This window comes from Oncorhynchus masou, chromosome 29, assembly GCF_036934945.1.
Source record: "Oncorhynchus masou masou isolate Uvic2021 chromosome 29, UVic_Omas_1.1, whole genome shotgun sequence".
Lineage (NCBI taxonomy): Eukaryota > Metazoa > Chordata > Actinopteri > Salmoniformes > Salmonidae > Oncorhynchus > Oncorhynchus masou.
Window position 1 is genome coordinate 15,357,796 of NC_088240.1, and position 16,072 is coordinate 15,373,867.

The window sequence follows — 16,072 nt, forward strand, 5'->3', positions numbered from 1 at the left end:
TCTTGGTCCCGCTGGGTATTCCCATAATGGTGGTGATCTGGAATGAACACAGCTTCAACTCTTGGTCCCGCTGGGTATTTCCATAATGGTGGTGATCTGGAATGAACACAGCTTCAACTCTTGGTCCTGCTGGGTATTTCCATAATGGTGGTGATATGGAATGAACACAGCTTCAACTCTTGGTCCCGCTGGGTATTTCCACAATGTGCTCTAGTTTTTGGCATCTCAGTATATGACACAGACAGACACAGGAAGGGAGGGGACAGAGGAACATGTTGTGAGTGAGTCTTATTATTAAGCTACCTCATTATTTTGGATGTGATGTTTTTTCATTGGCAGGCACGTCTTTTGGCTCTTCTGGCTCTCCGTAGCCGCCTCCATCCCTGGAGACGTCTCTGATTTCACCCAGAGAGACCCATAACCAGCTCACTGACAAAACCCCACCACAGGATCCAAACCACAGCTGGTACACGCACACGCACGGTAGGCTCGTTGAGCTGTGGCTTGAACACAGAGGAGCCATACCAGGGCCTCTAAACCGCACTTGGAACAAAGAGAGTGCGGTTCCACATGGTGTTGGTTTGACCGTGTTCCCCAGACCAGCTCTGTGGTTTTGGCTTGGGCAGGGTTCAGGGTTCAGGCTTCTCCAAGGGGTTTGGGTTGAGTTTAACAGAGCCAAGACACCGCTAAGAGTCGAAAGTTAGTCATTCTTCCTTATTCAACTCAGTCGTACCCTTTATATTCCAGACCCTTGCACTTAGTGTTGGTTATTAGTTTTAGTTTGTCCATAAATGACTGTGCGGTCATATAGCGGTCACGGGCTGTTACTAGGTTCAGTGTGACATCGCTGACTGTGTGGTTGGCTGGTCGTCTTCTGGAGTTCATAATCCTCATCCGTTCCTCCCTCTGCTCATCCGCTCCTCCCTCTGCTCATCCGCTCCTCCCTCTGCTCATCCGCTCCTCCCTCTGCTCATCCGCTCCTCCCTCTGCTCATCCGCTCCTCCCTCTGCTCATCCGCTCCTCCCTCTCTCCCAGACTTCCAGGGAGGAGAGAGGCTCTGGGCTGCAGCTGTTGGCCAGACGGCCGAATCAGGCTGCAGGGACACGTTTTTCTCTATCCCAAGGCTCTGGCGAGAGAGAGACCCCAAATGTTCCCTTAGTTCGGGAGTGTCCATAGGGTCTGTACAAAGACAATACATTGAAGACTGATCATCGCTGACCAGGAATAGTCTCAAAGGATCAGTGCACTCCTGCCAGCATGTTGGGAATGAACACGTTGATTAAGGGTGTGGTGCCTTGACAATATGCACAGAGGACTTCTTCACTAACACAACGAGGACGCAGATCATGTACTTTGGGGGTAGATGGACCAGTCACTCTCTCGTCTCTGTCAACATTTGGTTTGGGTTTACACGTAAACATGGAGCTAACAAGATCCATAAGCAGAACATTTCTAGTGGCTGTCTCATTTACACTGAGTGGACAAAACATTATGAACACCTCTTTCCATGACTTAGACTGACCAGGTGAATCCAGATGAAAGCCATGATCTCTTATTGAGGTCACTTGTTAAATCCACTTCAATCAGTGGAGATGAAGGGGAGGAGACGGGTTAAAGAAGAAGGATTTTAAGCCTTGAGACAACTGAGACATGGATTGTGTATCTGTCATCCAGAGGGTGAATAGACAAGACAAAAGATTGAAGTTCCTCTGAACGGGTTATGGTAGTAGGTGCCAGGCGCACCGGTTTGTGTCAAGAGCTGTAACGCTGCTGTGTTTTTATACACTCAACAGTTTCCCGTGTGTATCGAGAATGGGCCACCACCCAAAGGACATCGAACCAACTTGACACAACTGTGGGAATCATTGGTGTCGACATGGGCCACCTTGTAGAGTCCATGTCCTGACAAATTGAGGCTTTTCTGAGGGGAGGGGGGGGGGTGCAACTCACTATTAGGAAGGTGTTTTGTACAGATGACGATCAACCCTAGATAAGAAATGTTCTGTGTTTGTTTGTCTCTGAGGTTTAGCACACCTGTTCACCCACCACTGCACAGACGGGGTCTTTGATGCTTTATCAGAAGGAATACCTCTCCAGCTTGAAAGTTGGCTGTCAGAAGTATTACAATGTGAACCTTTAATCCGTCTGTCTGCTTATTTCAAGACATGGCATATGGGGGTGTAGTGAGAGACCCAATAGGCTGGAAGATTCTCTTTTCATTATTTATCTTGAAAAAAAAGTATACCCAATCATTCTGCCATCATGAAAACAATGGAAAAAATATGATTTATTGAAATAGCATGGGTGACCAAGAAAAACAAATTGATACAATTTAAGGCCAAGTGGTAAACAATGCCGGCACAGGGGATGGGGGTGTAAGCATACTGGTCTAGTGCAAAGTCTAGGTCCAAAAGGTTTTTAACAGCTTCTACCCCCAAGCCATTAGACTCCTGAACAGCAAATCAAATGGCAAACTGGACTGTTTGCATTGAACCACCCCCAGTTTTACGCTGCTGCTACTCTCTGCTTATTATCTACATTTACATTTAAGTCATTTGGCAGACGCTCTTATCCAGAGCGACTATCTATGCATAGTCACTTTACCTCTACCTACATGTACAGTGCCTTGCGAAAGTATTCGCCCCCCTTGAACTTTGCGACCTTTTGCCACATTTCAGGCTTCAAACAAAGATAAAACTGTATTTTTTTGTGAAGAATCAACAACAAGTGGGACACAATCATGAAGTGGAACAACATTTATTGGATATTTCAAACTTTTTTAACAAATCAAAAACTGAAAAATTGGGCGTGCAAAATTATTCAGCCCCCTTAAGTTAATACTTTGTAGCGCCACCTTTTGCTTTGATTACAGCTGTAAGTCGCTTGGGGTATGTCTCTATCAGTTTTGCACATCGAGAGACTGAAATTTTTTCCCATTCCCTGCAAAACAGCTCGAGCTCAGTGAGGTTGGATGGAGAGCATTTGTGAACAGCAGTTTTCAGTTCTTTCCACAGATTCTCGATTGGATTCAGGTCTGGACTTTGACTTGGCCATTCTAACACCTGGATATGGCTATTTTTGAACCATTCCATTGTAGATTTTGCTTTATGTTTTGGATCATTGTCTTGTTGGAAGACAAATCTCCGTCCCAGTCTCAGGTCTTTTGCAGACTCCATCAGGTTTTCTTCCAGAATGGTCCTGTATTTGGCTCCATCCATCTTCCCATCAATTTTAACCATCTTCCCTGTCCCTGCTGAAGAAAAGCAAGCCCAAACCATGATGCTGCCACCACCATGTTTGACAGTGGGGATGGTGTGTTCAGGGTGATGAGCTGTGTTGCTTTTACGCCAAACATAACGTTTTGCATTGTTGCCAAAAAGTTCAATTTTGGTTTCATCTGACCAGAGCACCTTCTTCCACATGTTTGGTGTGTCTCCCAGGTGGCTTGTGGCAAACTTTAAACAACACTTTTTATGGATATCTTTAAGAAATGGCTTTCTTCTTGCCATTTCCATAAAGGCCAGATTTGTGCAATATACGACTGATTGTTGTCCTATGGACAGAGTCTCCCACCTCAGCTGTAGATCTCTGCAGTTCATCCAGAGTGATCATGGGCCTCTTGGCTGCATCTCTGATCAGTCTTCTCCTTGTATGAGCTGAAAGTTTAGAGGGACGGCCAGGTCTTGGTAGATTTGCAGTGGTCTGATACTCCTTCCATTTCAATATTATCGCTTGCACAGTGCTCCTTGGGATGTTTAAAGCTTGGGAAATCTTTTTGTATCCAAATTCGGCTTTAAACTTCTTCACAACAGTATCTCGGACCTGCCTGGTGTGTTCCTTGTTCTTCATGATGCTCTCTGCGCTTTTAACGGACCTCTGAGACTATCACAGTGCAGGTGCATTTATACGGAGACTTGATTACACACAGGTGGATTGTATTTATCATCATTAGTCATTTAGGTCAACATTGGATCATTCAGAGATCCTCACTGAACTTCTGGAGAGAGTTTGCTGCACTGAAAGTAAAGGGGCTGAAACATTTTGAACGCCCAATTTTTCAGTTTTTGATTTGTTAAAAAAGTTTGAAATATCCAATAAATGTCGTTCCACTTCATGATTGTGCCCCACTTGTTGATTCTTCACAAAAAAATACAGTTTTATATCTTTATGTTTGAAACCTGAAATGTGGCAAAAGGTCTCAAAGTTCAAGGGGGCCGAATACTTTCGCAAGGCACTGTACGTTACCTCGACTAACCTGTGCCCTTCACACATCGACTCACTACCGGTACCCCCTGTATATAGTCTCACTACTGTTATTTTTATCGTTGCTCTTTCATTATTTATTTTAGTGAATACTTTTATCACTTTTTCCTTGACTGCATTGTTGGTTAAGGGATTTTAAGTAAGCATTTCACTGTACCTGTTGTATTCGGCGCATCTGACAAATACATTATTTGATTTTAACTCGCCCCTGCAGGTCCATGTGCTCAACATCAATAGAGTACAACCCTCCCTCACACATGAAGCAGTGCTGGCGCTTGTCATCTCCCGTCTGGACTACTGCAACTCGCTGTTGGCTGGGCTCCCTGCTTGTGCCTTCAAACCCCTGCACCTTATCCAGAACACTGCAACCCACCTGGTGTTCAACCTTCCCAAGTTCTCCCATGTCACCCATCTCCTCCACACACTCCACTGGCTTCCAGTTGAACCTTGCATCCACAAAAGACCATGGTACTTGCCTTCGGAGCAGTGAGAAGAACTGCATACCTTCAGGCTCTGTTAAAACCCTACACCCCAAACTGAGCACTCCGTTCTGCCACCTCTTGGCACTCCCACCGCTATGGGAGAGCAGCTCCCGCTCAGCCCAGTCCAAGCTCTCCTCCGTCCTGGTGGAAACAGCTTCACCCTGAAGCTTGGACAGCAACCTCCCTGCCCATCTTCAAAACCATTTGGAACTCTGCCTCTTCAAGGATTATCTTAAATAATCCCACAGTACCCCCCTCGCACAACCTCCTCAGCCCCCCACACACACAAAGAAATTAACTTTTGTGTACCTGCACTTGACCCACCCTTACTGGCTCTGACTTTGCTGATACCTGCTTTATTGAGGAAAATGTACTTACTATAACTGTGTGTGGTTGTTCCACCTAGCTATCTTAAGGTGAATGCACTAACTGATAAAAGCATTTGCTAAATAACTAACGTAAATGTAATAGCAGCCATATTGTCTTGCTTCCTTTCTGGAAACATCCCTAATAGGCTTGAGAACTACAGTGAAGCAATAACATTCCAGATCATTTTTCCAGCTCTGTTTTGTGTTCAGCTGAAGGGATGTGCAGGCAGCCATTCTCTCTCCATAGAGCCGCACTGATTTCTCTGTCCTTAGGGACTTACATTTACTGATCAGAGATGAATTCTTCTGGCCAATGAGGCCTGACGGCAGCTCCATCCACCCCTCTATCGGATTACATAACACACATGATGGATAGCAGACAGGAAACCAAGATGGAGAGAAAGTCAGCACCTACATGCTCGCGAGCACACACACACACACACACACACACACACACACACACACACACACACACACACACATATATGTATATATGTATATATTCACACACACATTCATACACACACACATTCATACACACACACACTTTGTGATTCTCACTCGAGCACCATGGTGCTCACATTACAGGGGTTAACAGTGGGCTTACAGCTGATTCATAGATGCAGTCCTATAGAGTAGTATGTCTGGTTTCATTGTATAGACTTTTCACAATTTGGGGCAAGATGGTAGCCTAGTGGTTAGAGCGTTGGGCCTTGTCAGCTTTTTACCTTGTCAGCTTGTCAGCTCGGGGAATCCCTGAGCTGACAAGGTACAAATGTGTCGTTCTGCCCCTGAACAAGGCAGTTAACCCACTGTTCCCCAGTAGGCCGTCATTGTAAATAAGAATTTGCTCTTAACTGACTTGCCTAGTTACATTTTTGTAAATGTTTGAATCATGTTAGATGAGTGATCACCAATGGTGGAGGAATGAAACATGGTTCTTTCATCTGGTCCAGACTTGGGAGTGTATAAGAAGGCTTCATGTGTCTGTGTGGCACCCTGTCTGTCTGTAGTAGACGGTCTCATTAGTTCCCCAGTCCACTGCACCTCAGACCCTTGTTTTTATACTTTTATCTTCCTCTGACTTTGAGAAAGTTTGTCCCCTGCAGCTTTTGGGTCAGTTTTATTCAGGCACATTTGTGCCCCAGCTGTTTGGACCTGTGTTTGTGTATCTTTCAGCCACTGCGTGTGTGTGTGTGTGTGTGTTTGGAGTGAACTACCTCTTCAGTGAGTGTTTAATCAGCCTAGTGATAGCCTAGCACAAATGTCCCTGCAGAACTTGTTAGAATTATGTCTAGTCCCTTTTCCCTCACAAAGGGGTTCCATAGGGCTCTGTTACGGGCCCTCTGAGTGGAAAATCAACGCTCAGCTTTAACTGGCACATGAAAAAACAGTGAACTTTAGCAAAAATAAAAGCATTGGTCAGGCAGCTGTGCCAGACAACCTCATGTTAATCAGCTTTGACCTGCGCAAAAGCAAGCATCAAATCAATTTAGCAGATGTTATTGCGGCTGTAGCGAAATGCTTGTGTTCCTAGCTCCAAGCTCGGCGGTCCGGTCCACATTGTGAGAGCACGTGTATGTGCCGTTTTGTGTTTTTAAACCACTAGTTTTTATTTTCAGACACACTTAACCACACTCCCAGTCCATGGTGTTGAGACGACTTTCCAGTCTAGACTTTTTAAATGTGACATGGACCCGAGAGGGACACACACACACACACACACACACACACATAGACCTGTGAGGTTATGGCTAATTAAAGTTGGGAGGGAAGTGTCTTGTCTACTGACACAGACAGACCTGTTTAGACAGATGGCACCCGCTCTGACCCAACACGTCTATCCAAATAAAAGTGTTTTGTGTGTTTAGCTTGGAGCTGTTCAGTTGACTGTAATGTGCCATAGAGAGTGTCTAGGCGCAGGGCTTTGAAGAACCAGTCCTGTTTTATTTTAGTGCTCGGGGCTGTTTGCATTAAGACGATCCTGTCTGGTTCCATCCAGACACCCAGGTGTGTGTGTCTGTCATACTGATGTCCTCCATCTCTCTTCTCCAGGTCAGATGTACCAGCAGTACCAGTCTCCAGGTGGATTCCCTCCCCAGCAGCCTGCACCGCAGCAGCAGTATGGCATGCAGTACCCTGGTAAGACAGTGACACTTTCCCTCTGAAAAGGTCCAAGACGGACATGCTGATCTTATAACAATGGCCCAGACTTTCACAGGAATGATGCTATGAATGTGAAATCGATTACAATCCAAAGTTGTACTGTACTTCTCCCCCCAACTCTCTCTCACTCAGCAGGATGCACCCCCCAGCACGGCACCCCCCAGCCTCAACAGCAGCAGTTCCAGAACTACCCTGCCCCCACCTCCCAGGCCCCCGCCCCCAGCCAGGGCCCAGCCCCCGGCTTTCAGGGAGGCCAACAGCAGGCCACTCCACCCCAGGGTCCCCAGCAGTACCCCCCAGGGGCCTTCCCTCCCCAAAACTACACCTCCCAGGCCAACCAGCCTGCCAACTACAGCCTACCCCCCACCTCCCAGTCTGGCCAGGGTTACCAGGCCCGTCCCAGCTACACTCCTCCCCCCGGTAGCAACGTTACCCCCCCTCCTGGGGCGTCCAACCCCTATGCCCGCAACCGGCCCCCCTTCGGCTCGGGCTATGCCCAGCCTGGCCCTGGGTACCGGTAAAAGAGAAGGAACGGAAAACGTTATCCACACACACCCACCCCTCCCCATTGTGTCCTGGCTGGCTCTGTTTGGCCTGGGTTCGGTAAACATGGTCTGCTAATCTGTCCATCCGTCCTTCTGTCAGTCCTCAGTCACTGATGAGTCCATATCCAAAACAAACTACAACCCCCCCCATCTGATTGTCTGTGTTCTGTCTCGACCCCACCACCACACAAACCCATGTGTTATTGTCTGTGTTCTGTCTCGAGCCCACCACCACACAAACCCATGTGTTATTGTCTGTGTTCTGTCTCGACCCCACCACCACACAAACCCATGTGTTATTGTCTGTGTTCTGTCTCGAGCCCACCACCACACAAACCCATGTGTTATTGTCTGTGTTCTGTCTCGAGCCCACCACCACACAAACCCATGTGTTATTGTCTGTGTTCTGTCTCGACCCCACCACCACACAAACCCATGTGTCATTGTCTGTGTTCTGTCTCGACCCCACCACCACACAAACCCATGTGTCATTGTCTGTGTTCTGTCTCGACCCCACCACCACACAAACCCATGTGTCATTGTCTGTGTTCTGTCTCGACCCCATCACCACACAAACCCATGTGTTATTGTCTGTGTTCTGTCTCGACCCCATCACCACACACACACACCCATGTTTTATGGCCCTGTTATTTGAAATGTAATGTTCCCTACCCACACCCTATGTGTCTGTCATCAGGGTGGGCTCAATTTGAATTGAAGGCAGTCAATTCAGGAAGTTAACTAAAATGTACAATTCAATAATTAAAAAAAGGGCATTTTCAATGACTTCTCAATAAACTGAAAAGTCAAAGTTATTTATTTCAAAATGTTTTTAAATGTTTTAATTTCTAGTTGTCAGTTGAAATAGTGCTGAACCCTGGTGACCATGTAGTCAGTCTGTAAGCTGGGAGAACAAAACAGGCTGAACTATGAAGGCTGTCTTATCGTCATCTGATGGCTGTAAATGCACCTGTATCCGCTGGTCAACAGATGATGTTGATTCGTATTGCATTTAACTGATCTTTTGAGGATAGTTTGCTGAGTGTCAACAGATGCTTCTATGAAAATGGTGTTCATCCCCTTTTTTTTTTTTTATACTTTTTTTACAACTCGTTTTCATCAACGTTGGTATTATGTCGTGTCATGGAATCTGCCCCTCGCTTGAGTACAATATGGGAGGTGTAGTTTTGACCTTCCAGAAGGGTCCTACCATGTTTAGCCTCTTAGATCACCTCCTTATGGTTTATCACTCTCTCTTTCTCATACATTTTTTTCCTCAATGGTTTGTATTAATATATCAGTCAGATTTTCCACCTTGAAGTGTCATTTAGTTTGTTTAAACTGTAACATTTTCTCTAAAACCCAATAAAGGTTTTGAAACCTTGGAAGCATGTCATTGTTTTGATTCTTTCTCTCCCTCACTCCTTCCCTCACACTGTGGTTTGTGAGTTCACGGCTCCGTGTTGAGCTTGGCTTCCGAGAGCCTTTCGTATCCCACCAGAGTGGATTTGGAAAAGTGTGGTAATGCTGCTGTTGCTGTTTGTTTTCCTAATCGGGCGTTGTGGTTGGCTGGGATGTGTGGTGAGGGAGTGTGTGGTAGGTCCCTCAGCTCTGCCTGTCTGCAGTCAGAACTAATGGAGAAATGAGTGAAACGGGGCATGTGTTGATGATTTGTGTGTGTGTGTGTGTGACATGAACACACACTTTCATGTGCACAATGCATTTACAACCAATTTGAGTCGTAGAAGTAGTAAAAACAGAACCATACTTAAGGATTTATTGTTGAAAATAGATACAGAAATGGTTGTACATATCTGGAACAATCTATAAACACTTTCTCCCAAAGAATTGGGTTGAAAATACAACTGCAGCCAATTTTGAGCAACTGTACAAAATGTTAAATGTAATCTTTGTTTGTTTATTTCCACACTAAAAAGAAGCCTTTATGTACATGTTATATAATATAACTCAGACGAACAGGTTGTGCTAACAAAACTGTAGAAAACATTCCAAGGCTAAAAACAAAGAGTTTCGTCAGTGAGGGGAAATGTTCTAAATGTTGTAGGTAGAAATGTAACGTATAGAACTGACACAATTCCTCATCCTACAAACCCAATACATTACATCTGAACATTCTGCAATGGTGCACCCCACTGAACACGCCCCAGAGGTGGACAATTGTGGTCACTTGCAATGAGCTTAGGACCACATCCACGTAACGGATTCCTGGCAATCATTCTCCAAATTGAGATGAGTTGAAGTTAGAACATTGAAGATGAAAGAACAAAGCATATCCTTATGCTGTTCGTTCCAACTGAGTGAATCCCAGTATCTGATGATCTCTACTTAATATTTGGACATTCATTGGCTAAAGAACCCATTCAGGTGTTTTTCCAAGTGATTAACACACTTCTAGTCTGTGGAACCGCCTTGCTTTGTAAACTTAATGTTGAGACTTGATAGTAGTTCAGAAATATTGTTCTTTCACATATACATATTTAATACTTTCATATTGTGCAAACTGCAACTGTTAATCCCACAGGACCAATCAAGAAAGGGTATTGAGTATAGACCGTATCTGTATGAGTGACAACTAATGCTTTTGTAGCAACCCTTTTAATAGACTGGCCAATCGAAACCACAAGGTACATGAATAACAACTGCTTGATAAATAAAACCATACACATTATTACATTTTTCGGGAGCCAGCTTCCCAACAGTTACCGGTGTTCATGTTTAATGAAGCACTCTGAAAAACCTTTTACCAACTTCTCATCCTTGTTTACAGGTTGAGTATTTTCTCATGTTGTCGTGATTGATAAATAGTGAGATGAGATTTAAGGAGATATGACAAATGTGCCTAACAGAGTTCGTGACAAGTATGGTCCTGTACACTTTTATACAATGGAATGTGGGCTGTTGCCATCTGACAAATAGATAGTCAGAAAGGTGCATCTCCATGGTAACAGAGAAGCCCACCTCCCCTCAGGCCTCCTCAGTCCTCCTTTCAGCCTGGTAAAATAATCCCTCTTCCAGTCAGGCATCTTCCTGGCCACCTCCTTGGTGGAGGGGTCTTACCATTTCCCAGGTATGGGTGTTCCGCACTCGTACCAGCCGACATAGGTGGCGTGCGAGTTCCCTCCGATCTGGCCGAAGTTGACCGGTTCCTGGCGCATAGCCCGGTAGAAACCTGAGACATGAGAGCAAAAGAATAGTGAGAACCTTTCTTTTAAAAATGGTTTGGGATGTGAACGGTCTTAACATAGTCTAGAGATCATTGTTTCCCATAGTTAACCCTGAAACAGAAATCTTTAGTAGTCATTGAAAAGTGAACAAGAAACCGTGGTCATGGACACCTGTACAAGTGGTTCTCTGCCACTGATATTTCTAATGGGTCCCAGTTGATGGTACTCTACCTGATCGGCTGGGAAGCTGGTCGGCCAGTAGCTGGCTGCCTGTTCGTCCGTCCAGGAAAGAATCTACAAACTGGCAGTGGTCCTCCCCATGACCAGTCTGGTCCCCGATGTTGTAGAACTTGCCTGCACAGGGTCAAAGGTTATGGCTCTGTATGATGCTATAGGTTAAATAATGTTGTTTGAGATTATATAATTTTAGTTGGTTACACCTCGTTCAGAATTCCATTGTATCCTTTAGTCGTACATACACAAGTCCTTTATAGTCACACGTACACAGAGACAAGACAATATAAACAGAGGAAAACATACACTGAGTGTACAAAACATTAGGGACACCTTCCTAATATTAAGTTGTCCCCTTTTTTGCCCTCAGAACAGCCACAAGTCATCGGGGCATGGACTCTACAAGGTGTCCAAAGTGTTATTCAGGGATGCTGGCCCATGTTGACTCTACAAGGTGTCCAAAGTGTTATTCAGGGATGCTGGCCCATGTTGACTCTACAAGGTGTCCAAAGTGTTATTCAGGGATGCTGGCCCATGTTGACTCTACAAGGTGTCCAAAGTGTTATTCAGGGATGCTGGCCCATGTTGACTCTACAAGGTGTCCAAAGTGTTATTCAGGGATGCTGGCCCATGTTGACTCTACAAGGTGTCCAAAGTGTTATTCAGGGATGCTGGCCCATGTTGACTCTACAAGGTGTCCAAAGTGTTATTCAGGGATGCTGACCCATGTTGACTCTACAAGGTGTCCAAAGTGTTATTCAGGGATGCTGGCCCATGTTGACTCCAATGCTTCCCACAGTTGTGTCAAGTTGGTTGGATGTCCTTTAGGTGGTGGACCATTTTTAGTATACTCACAGGAAACTGTTGAGCATGAAAAACTTAGCAGTTCTTGACAAATCCGGTGCGCCTGACACCTACTACCATACTCCGTTCAAAGGCACTTAAATATTTTTTATTCCCCATTCACCATCTGAATGGCACACATACACAATCCATGTTTCAATTGTCTCAAGGCTTAAAATTCTTCTTTAACATGTCTCCGCCCCTTAATCTACACTGATTAAAGTGTAGATTATGTAACATCAATAAGAGATCACACACTCTTTGAAAAAGGGTTCAAAAGGGTTCTGCGGCTGTCCCCATAGGAGAACCCTTTTTGGTTCCAGATAGAACTCTTTTGGTTTCCATGTAGAACCCTCTGTGGAAAGGGTTTTACATGGAACCCAAAAGGGTTCTACCTGGAACCAAAAGGGGTTCTTCAAACGGTTGTCTTATGGCAACAGCGAAAGAACCCTTTTTAGTTCTAGATAACACCTTTTTTCTAAGAGTGGAGCATTCACCTGGATTCACCTGGTCAGTCTATGTCACGGAAAGAGCAGGTGTTCTTAATGTTTTGTACACTCAGTGTATACTGTGAATTCGGAAACTATTCAGACCCCTTGACTTTTTCCACCTTTTGTTTGTTACAGCCTTATTCTAAAATTTATTAAATAAAACTCTTTCCTCAGCAAGCTACAAACAATAGCCCAAAATGACTAAGCGAAAACAGGTTTTTAAACATTTTGCAAATGTATTTAAAAAATAACAGAAATACCTGGATTACATAAGTATTCAGATCCTTTGCTATGAGAATCGAAATTGAGCTCAGGTGCATTCTGTTTCCATTGATCATCCTTCAGATGTTTCTACAACTTGATTGGAGTCCACTTGTGGTAAATTCAATTGATTGGACATAATTTGGCTAGGCACACACCTGTCTATATAAGGTCCCACAGTTAACAGTGCATGTCAGAGCAAAAACCAAGCCATGAGGTCAAATACATTTTCCGTAGAGCTCTGAGACAGGATTGTGTCGAGGCATACACCTGGGGAAGGCTACCAAAACATTTATGCAGCATTGAATGTCTCCAAGAACTCAGTGGCCTCCATAATTATTAAATGGAAGAAGTTTGGAACCACCAAGACTCTTCCTAGAGCTGGCTGCCAGGCCAAACTGAGAAATCGGGGGAGAAGGGCCTTGAACAGGGAGGTGACCACAAACCCGATGGTCAGTCTGACAGAGCTCTAGAGTTGCTCTGTGGAGATGGGAGGACAACCATCTCTGCAGCACTCCATCAATTAGGCCTTAATGGTAGAGTGCCAGAATGCTAAGTGTCACGTCTGGAGGAAACCTGGCGCCATCCCTACAATGAAGCATGGTGGTGGCAGTATCATGCTTTGGGGATGTTTTTCAGCAGCATGGGGTGGGAGACTAGACTGGATCGAGGGAAAGATGAACAGAGGAAAGTACAGAGAGGTCCTTGATGAAAACCTGGTCCTGGACCTCAGACTGGGGCGAAGATTTACCTTCCAACAGGACAACAACCCTAAGCACACAGCCAAGACAACGCAGGAGTGGCTTCGGGATGTCCTTGAGTGGTCCAGCCAGAGCCCAGACTTGAACCCGATCAAACAATTCTCGAGAGATCTGAAAATAGCCGTGCAGCAACGCTCCCTATCCAACCTGACAGAGATTGAGAGGATCTGCAGAGAAGAATGCGAGAAACTCCTCCAATTACAGGTGTGCCAAGTTTGTAGTGTCATACCCAAGAAGACTTGAGGCTGTAATCGCTGCCAAAGGTGATTCAACAAAGTACTCAGTAAACGGTCTGAATACTTTTATATTTTTAATAACTGTGGAAACATTTCTACAAACAAGTTTTTGCTTTGTCATTATGGGCCATTGTGTGTAGATTGATATGAGAAAAATCCATCAATTTTAGAATAAGGCTGTCTCACCAGGGTTGGGTAGGTTACTTTCTAAATGTAATCCATTACAGTTACTAGTTACCTGTCCAAAATTGTAATCAGTAATGTTACTTTTGGATTACCCAAACACAGTAACATAATCTGATTACATTTAGTTACGTTTAGATTACTTTCCCCTTAAGAGGCATTAGAAGAAGACAAAAATGTATGTTACCAATTGAACCACATCTATTGATTTATGCTGCAATGTTAAAGTTTACATGGCTGGCCACATATGGATGTTACATTTGACTTTGTGCGTTGTTTGTGTAGGCTTCTTCTAACCCATCACTTTCTACTACATATAATTTTAATACGTTAAACTTTGGTTTTTAATGTAAAAATATAATTTGATCAGAATTCCAGTTATTCCAATAAATGTTATACCCCTTGATCTTCAAGAAAGGACTTGGAAATATGGAAGTATAGATTAGCCAAATTGTTTTACCTGAGCATAACCCCAAAACGAAGGACTTATTAGCCAGCTCTACGCTGTTATTTATGATTTTGTTGTCATGGGGGACTGATTGATTTGGAGTTGAAAAATAAATGCTGTCCTCATGGAGTGGCATGCTTTGAGCACTACTGAAATGTGCTATTTACATGTGAAAAATGAATGCCATATACTACATTGCTATAGGCATATTTAACATTTTGTTGGTGACACTTTGATATCTTGATAATATGCAGCTGTTTAAAGGGCAAATCCACAGATGAAACAGTAACAAAACCTCACCCGCCTCTGTTTTGGTAAAAGCTGAGGGATGGGCCTGGAGAAATGTATTCACTCTCAGATTAATAGTCAGAGCTTTGGATGCGAGGACTGACCATCCATGATATCAAAATGATTGTTTTAACCATGTTATGAGGCTATACAGGACTGACCATCCATGATATCAAAATGATTGTTTTAACCATGTTATGAGGCTATACAGGACTGACCATCCATGATATCAAAATGATTGTTTTAACCATGTTATGAGGCTATACAGTGTTTACATTTGCAGTGCTTTTCCCACGATCCATCAAACCCATTTGGTGTGTCATCATAGTGGTCTCTGAATTCTGGTCAGACTCGCTCAGGTGGAAAAAATTTAAACATGCACCTTTTTTCAATGCTGATTTGAATGTCATTGAGAAAACAGGTGTCAAATATTGTTTTCTCTCGCAAACCTACTGTAACCTACTGTAACCTGCTGTAACCTACTGTAACCTACTGTAACGTGCTGTAACCTGCTGAAACCTAATGTAACCTACTGTAACGTGCTGTAACCTGCTGAAACCTACTGTAACCTACTGTAACCTGCTGTAACCTGCTGTAACCTACTGTAACCTGCTGTAACCTGCTGTAACCTACTGTAACCTGCTGTAACCAGCTATAACCTACTGTAACCTGCTGTAACCTGCTGTAACCTGCTGTAACCCGCTGTAACCTACTGTAACCTGCTGTAACCTACTGTAACCTGCTGTAACCTGCTGTAACCTACTGTTACCTGCTGTAACCTGCTGTAACCTACTGTAACCTGCTGTAACCTGCTGTAACCCGCTGTAACCCACTGTAACCTGCTGTAACCTACTGTAACCTACTGTAACCTGCTGTAACCTGCTGTAACCTACTGTAACTTACTGTAACCTGCTGTAACCTACTGTAACCTACTGTAACCTACTGTAACCTACTGTAACCTGCTGTAACCTACTGTAACCTGCTGTAACCTACTGTAACCTAACAACATTTGGAAGAAGTCAAGTGGTCTGAATAATTTCCCAAGGCAACCCTCTTACTATACTATACTATACTGACCGTTGAGCGAGTCGCTCATGTAGATTTTGTATCTAAGGGAGTTGCATAGCTGGATGCCCACAAACTTGCGGTACCAGGTCCTCTTCACGTACTGCTTCCCGTTACACTCCGAGTAGGAATCTGCCTTGAAGGGGAACTGTGTCCATATAGCAGCTTTACCTGGAGGCAGGAGAGAGAATATATTTAAGGATTTTCATTTGACACTATGGCACAGAGAACGGGACACAAACTATGGAAGAAA

General features: G+C 44.3%; 2 protein-coding genes across 3 annotated transcripts in view; one reads left to right on the forward strand and one right to left on the reverse strand.

Moving 5' to 3' along the window:
• LOC135519057 (protein TFG-like) overlaps positions 1–9,208 on the forward strand; it is a 29,056-nt gene extending 19,848 nt beyond the window's left edge. The window contains exons 7-8 of one of the 2 annotated variants that reach the window (XM_064944101.1): positions 7,169–7,255; positions 7,412–9,208. In XM_064944101.1, coding sequence (XP_064800173.1) covers positions 7,169–7,255; positions 7,412–7,800 — 476 coding nt within the window. In that variant the 3' untranslated portion in view covers positions 7,801–9,208. The remainder of the gene's footprint in view (positions 1–7,168; positions 7,256–7,411) is intronic. The other variant, XM_064944102.1, reaches the window with a different exon arrangement.
• A 379-nt stretch (positions 9,209–9,587) lies between these two features.
• Positions 9,588–16,072, reverse strand: part of LOC135519473 (target of Nesh-SH3-like) — a 51,410-nt gene continuing 44,925 nt past the window's right edge. Inside the window, 3 exon segments of the mRNA XM_064944706.1 lie at positions 9,588–11,014; positions 11,241–11,363; positions 15,832–15,990. Of these exon segments, the coding sequence (XP_064800778.1) occupies positions 10,899–11,014; positions 11,241–11,363; positions 15,832–15,990 (398 nt within the window). The 3' untranslated portion in view covers positions 9,588–10,898.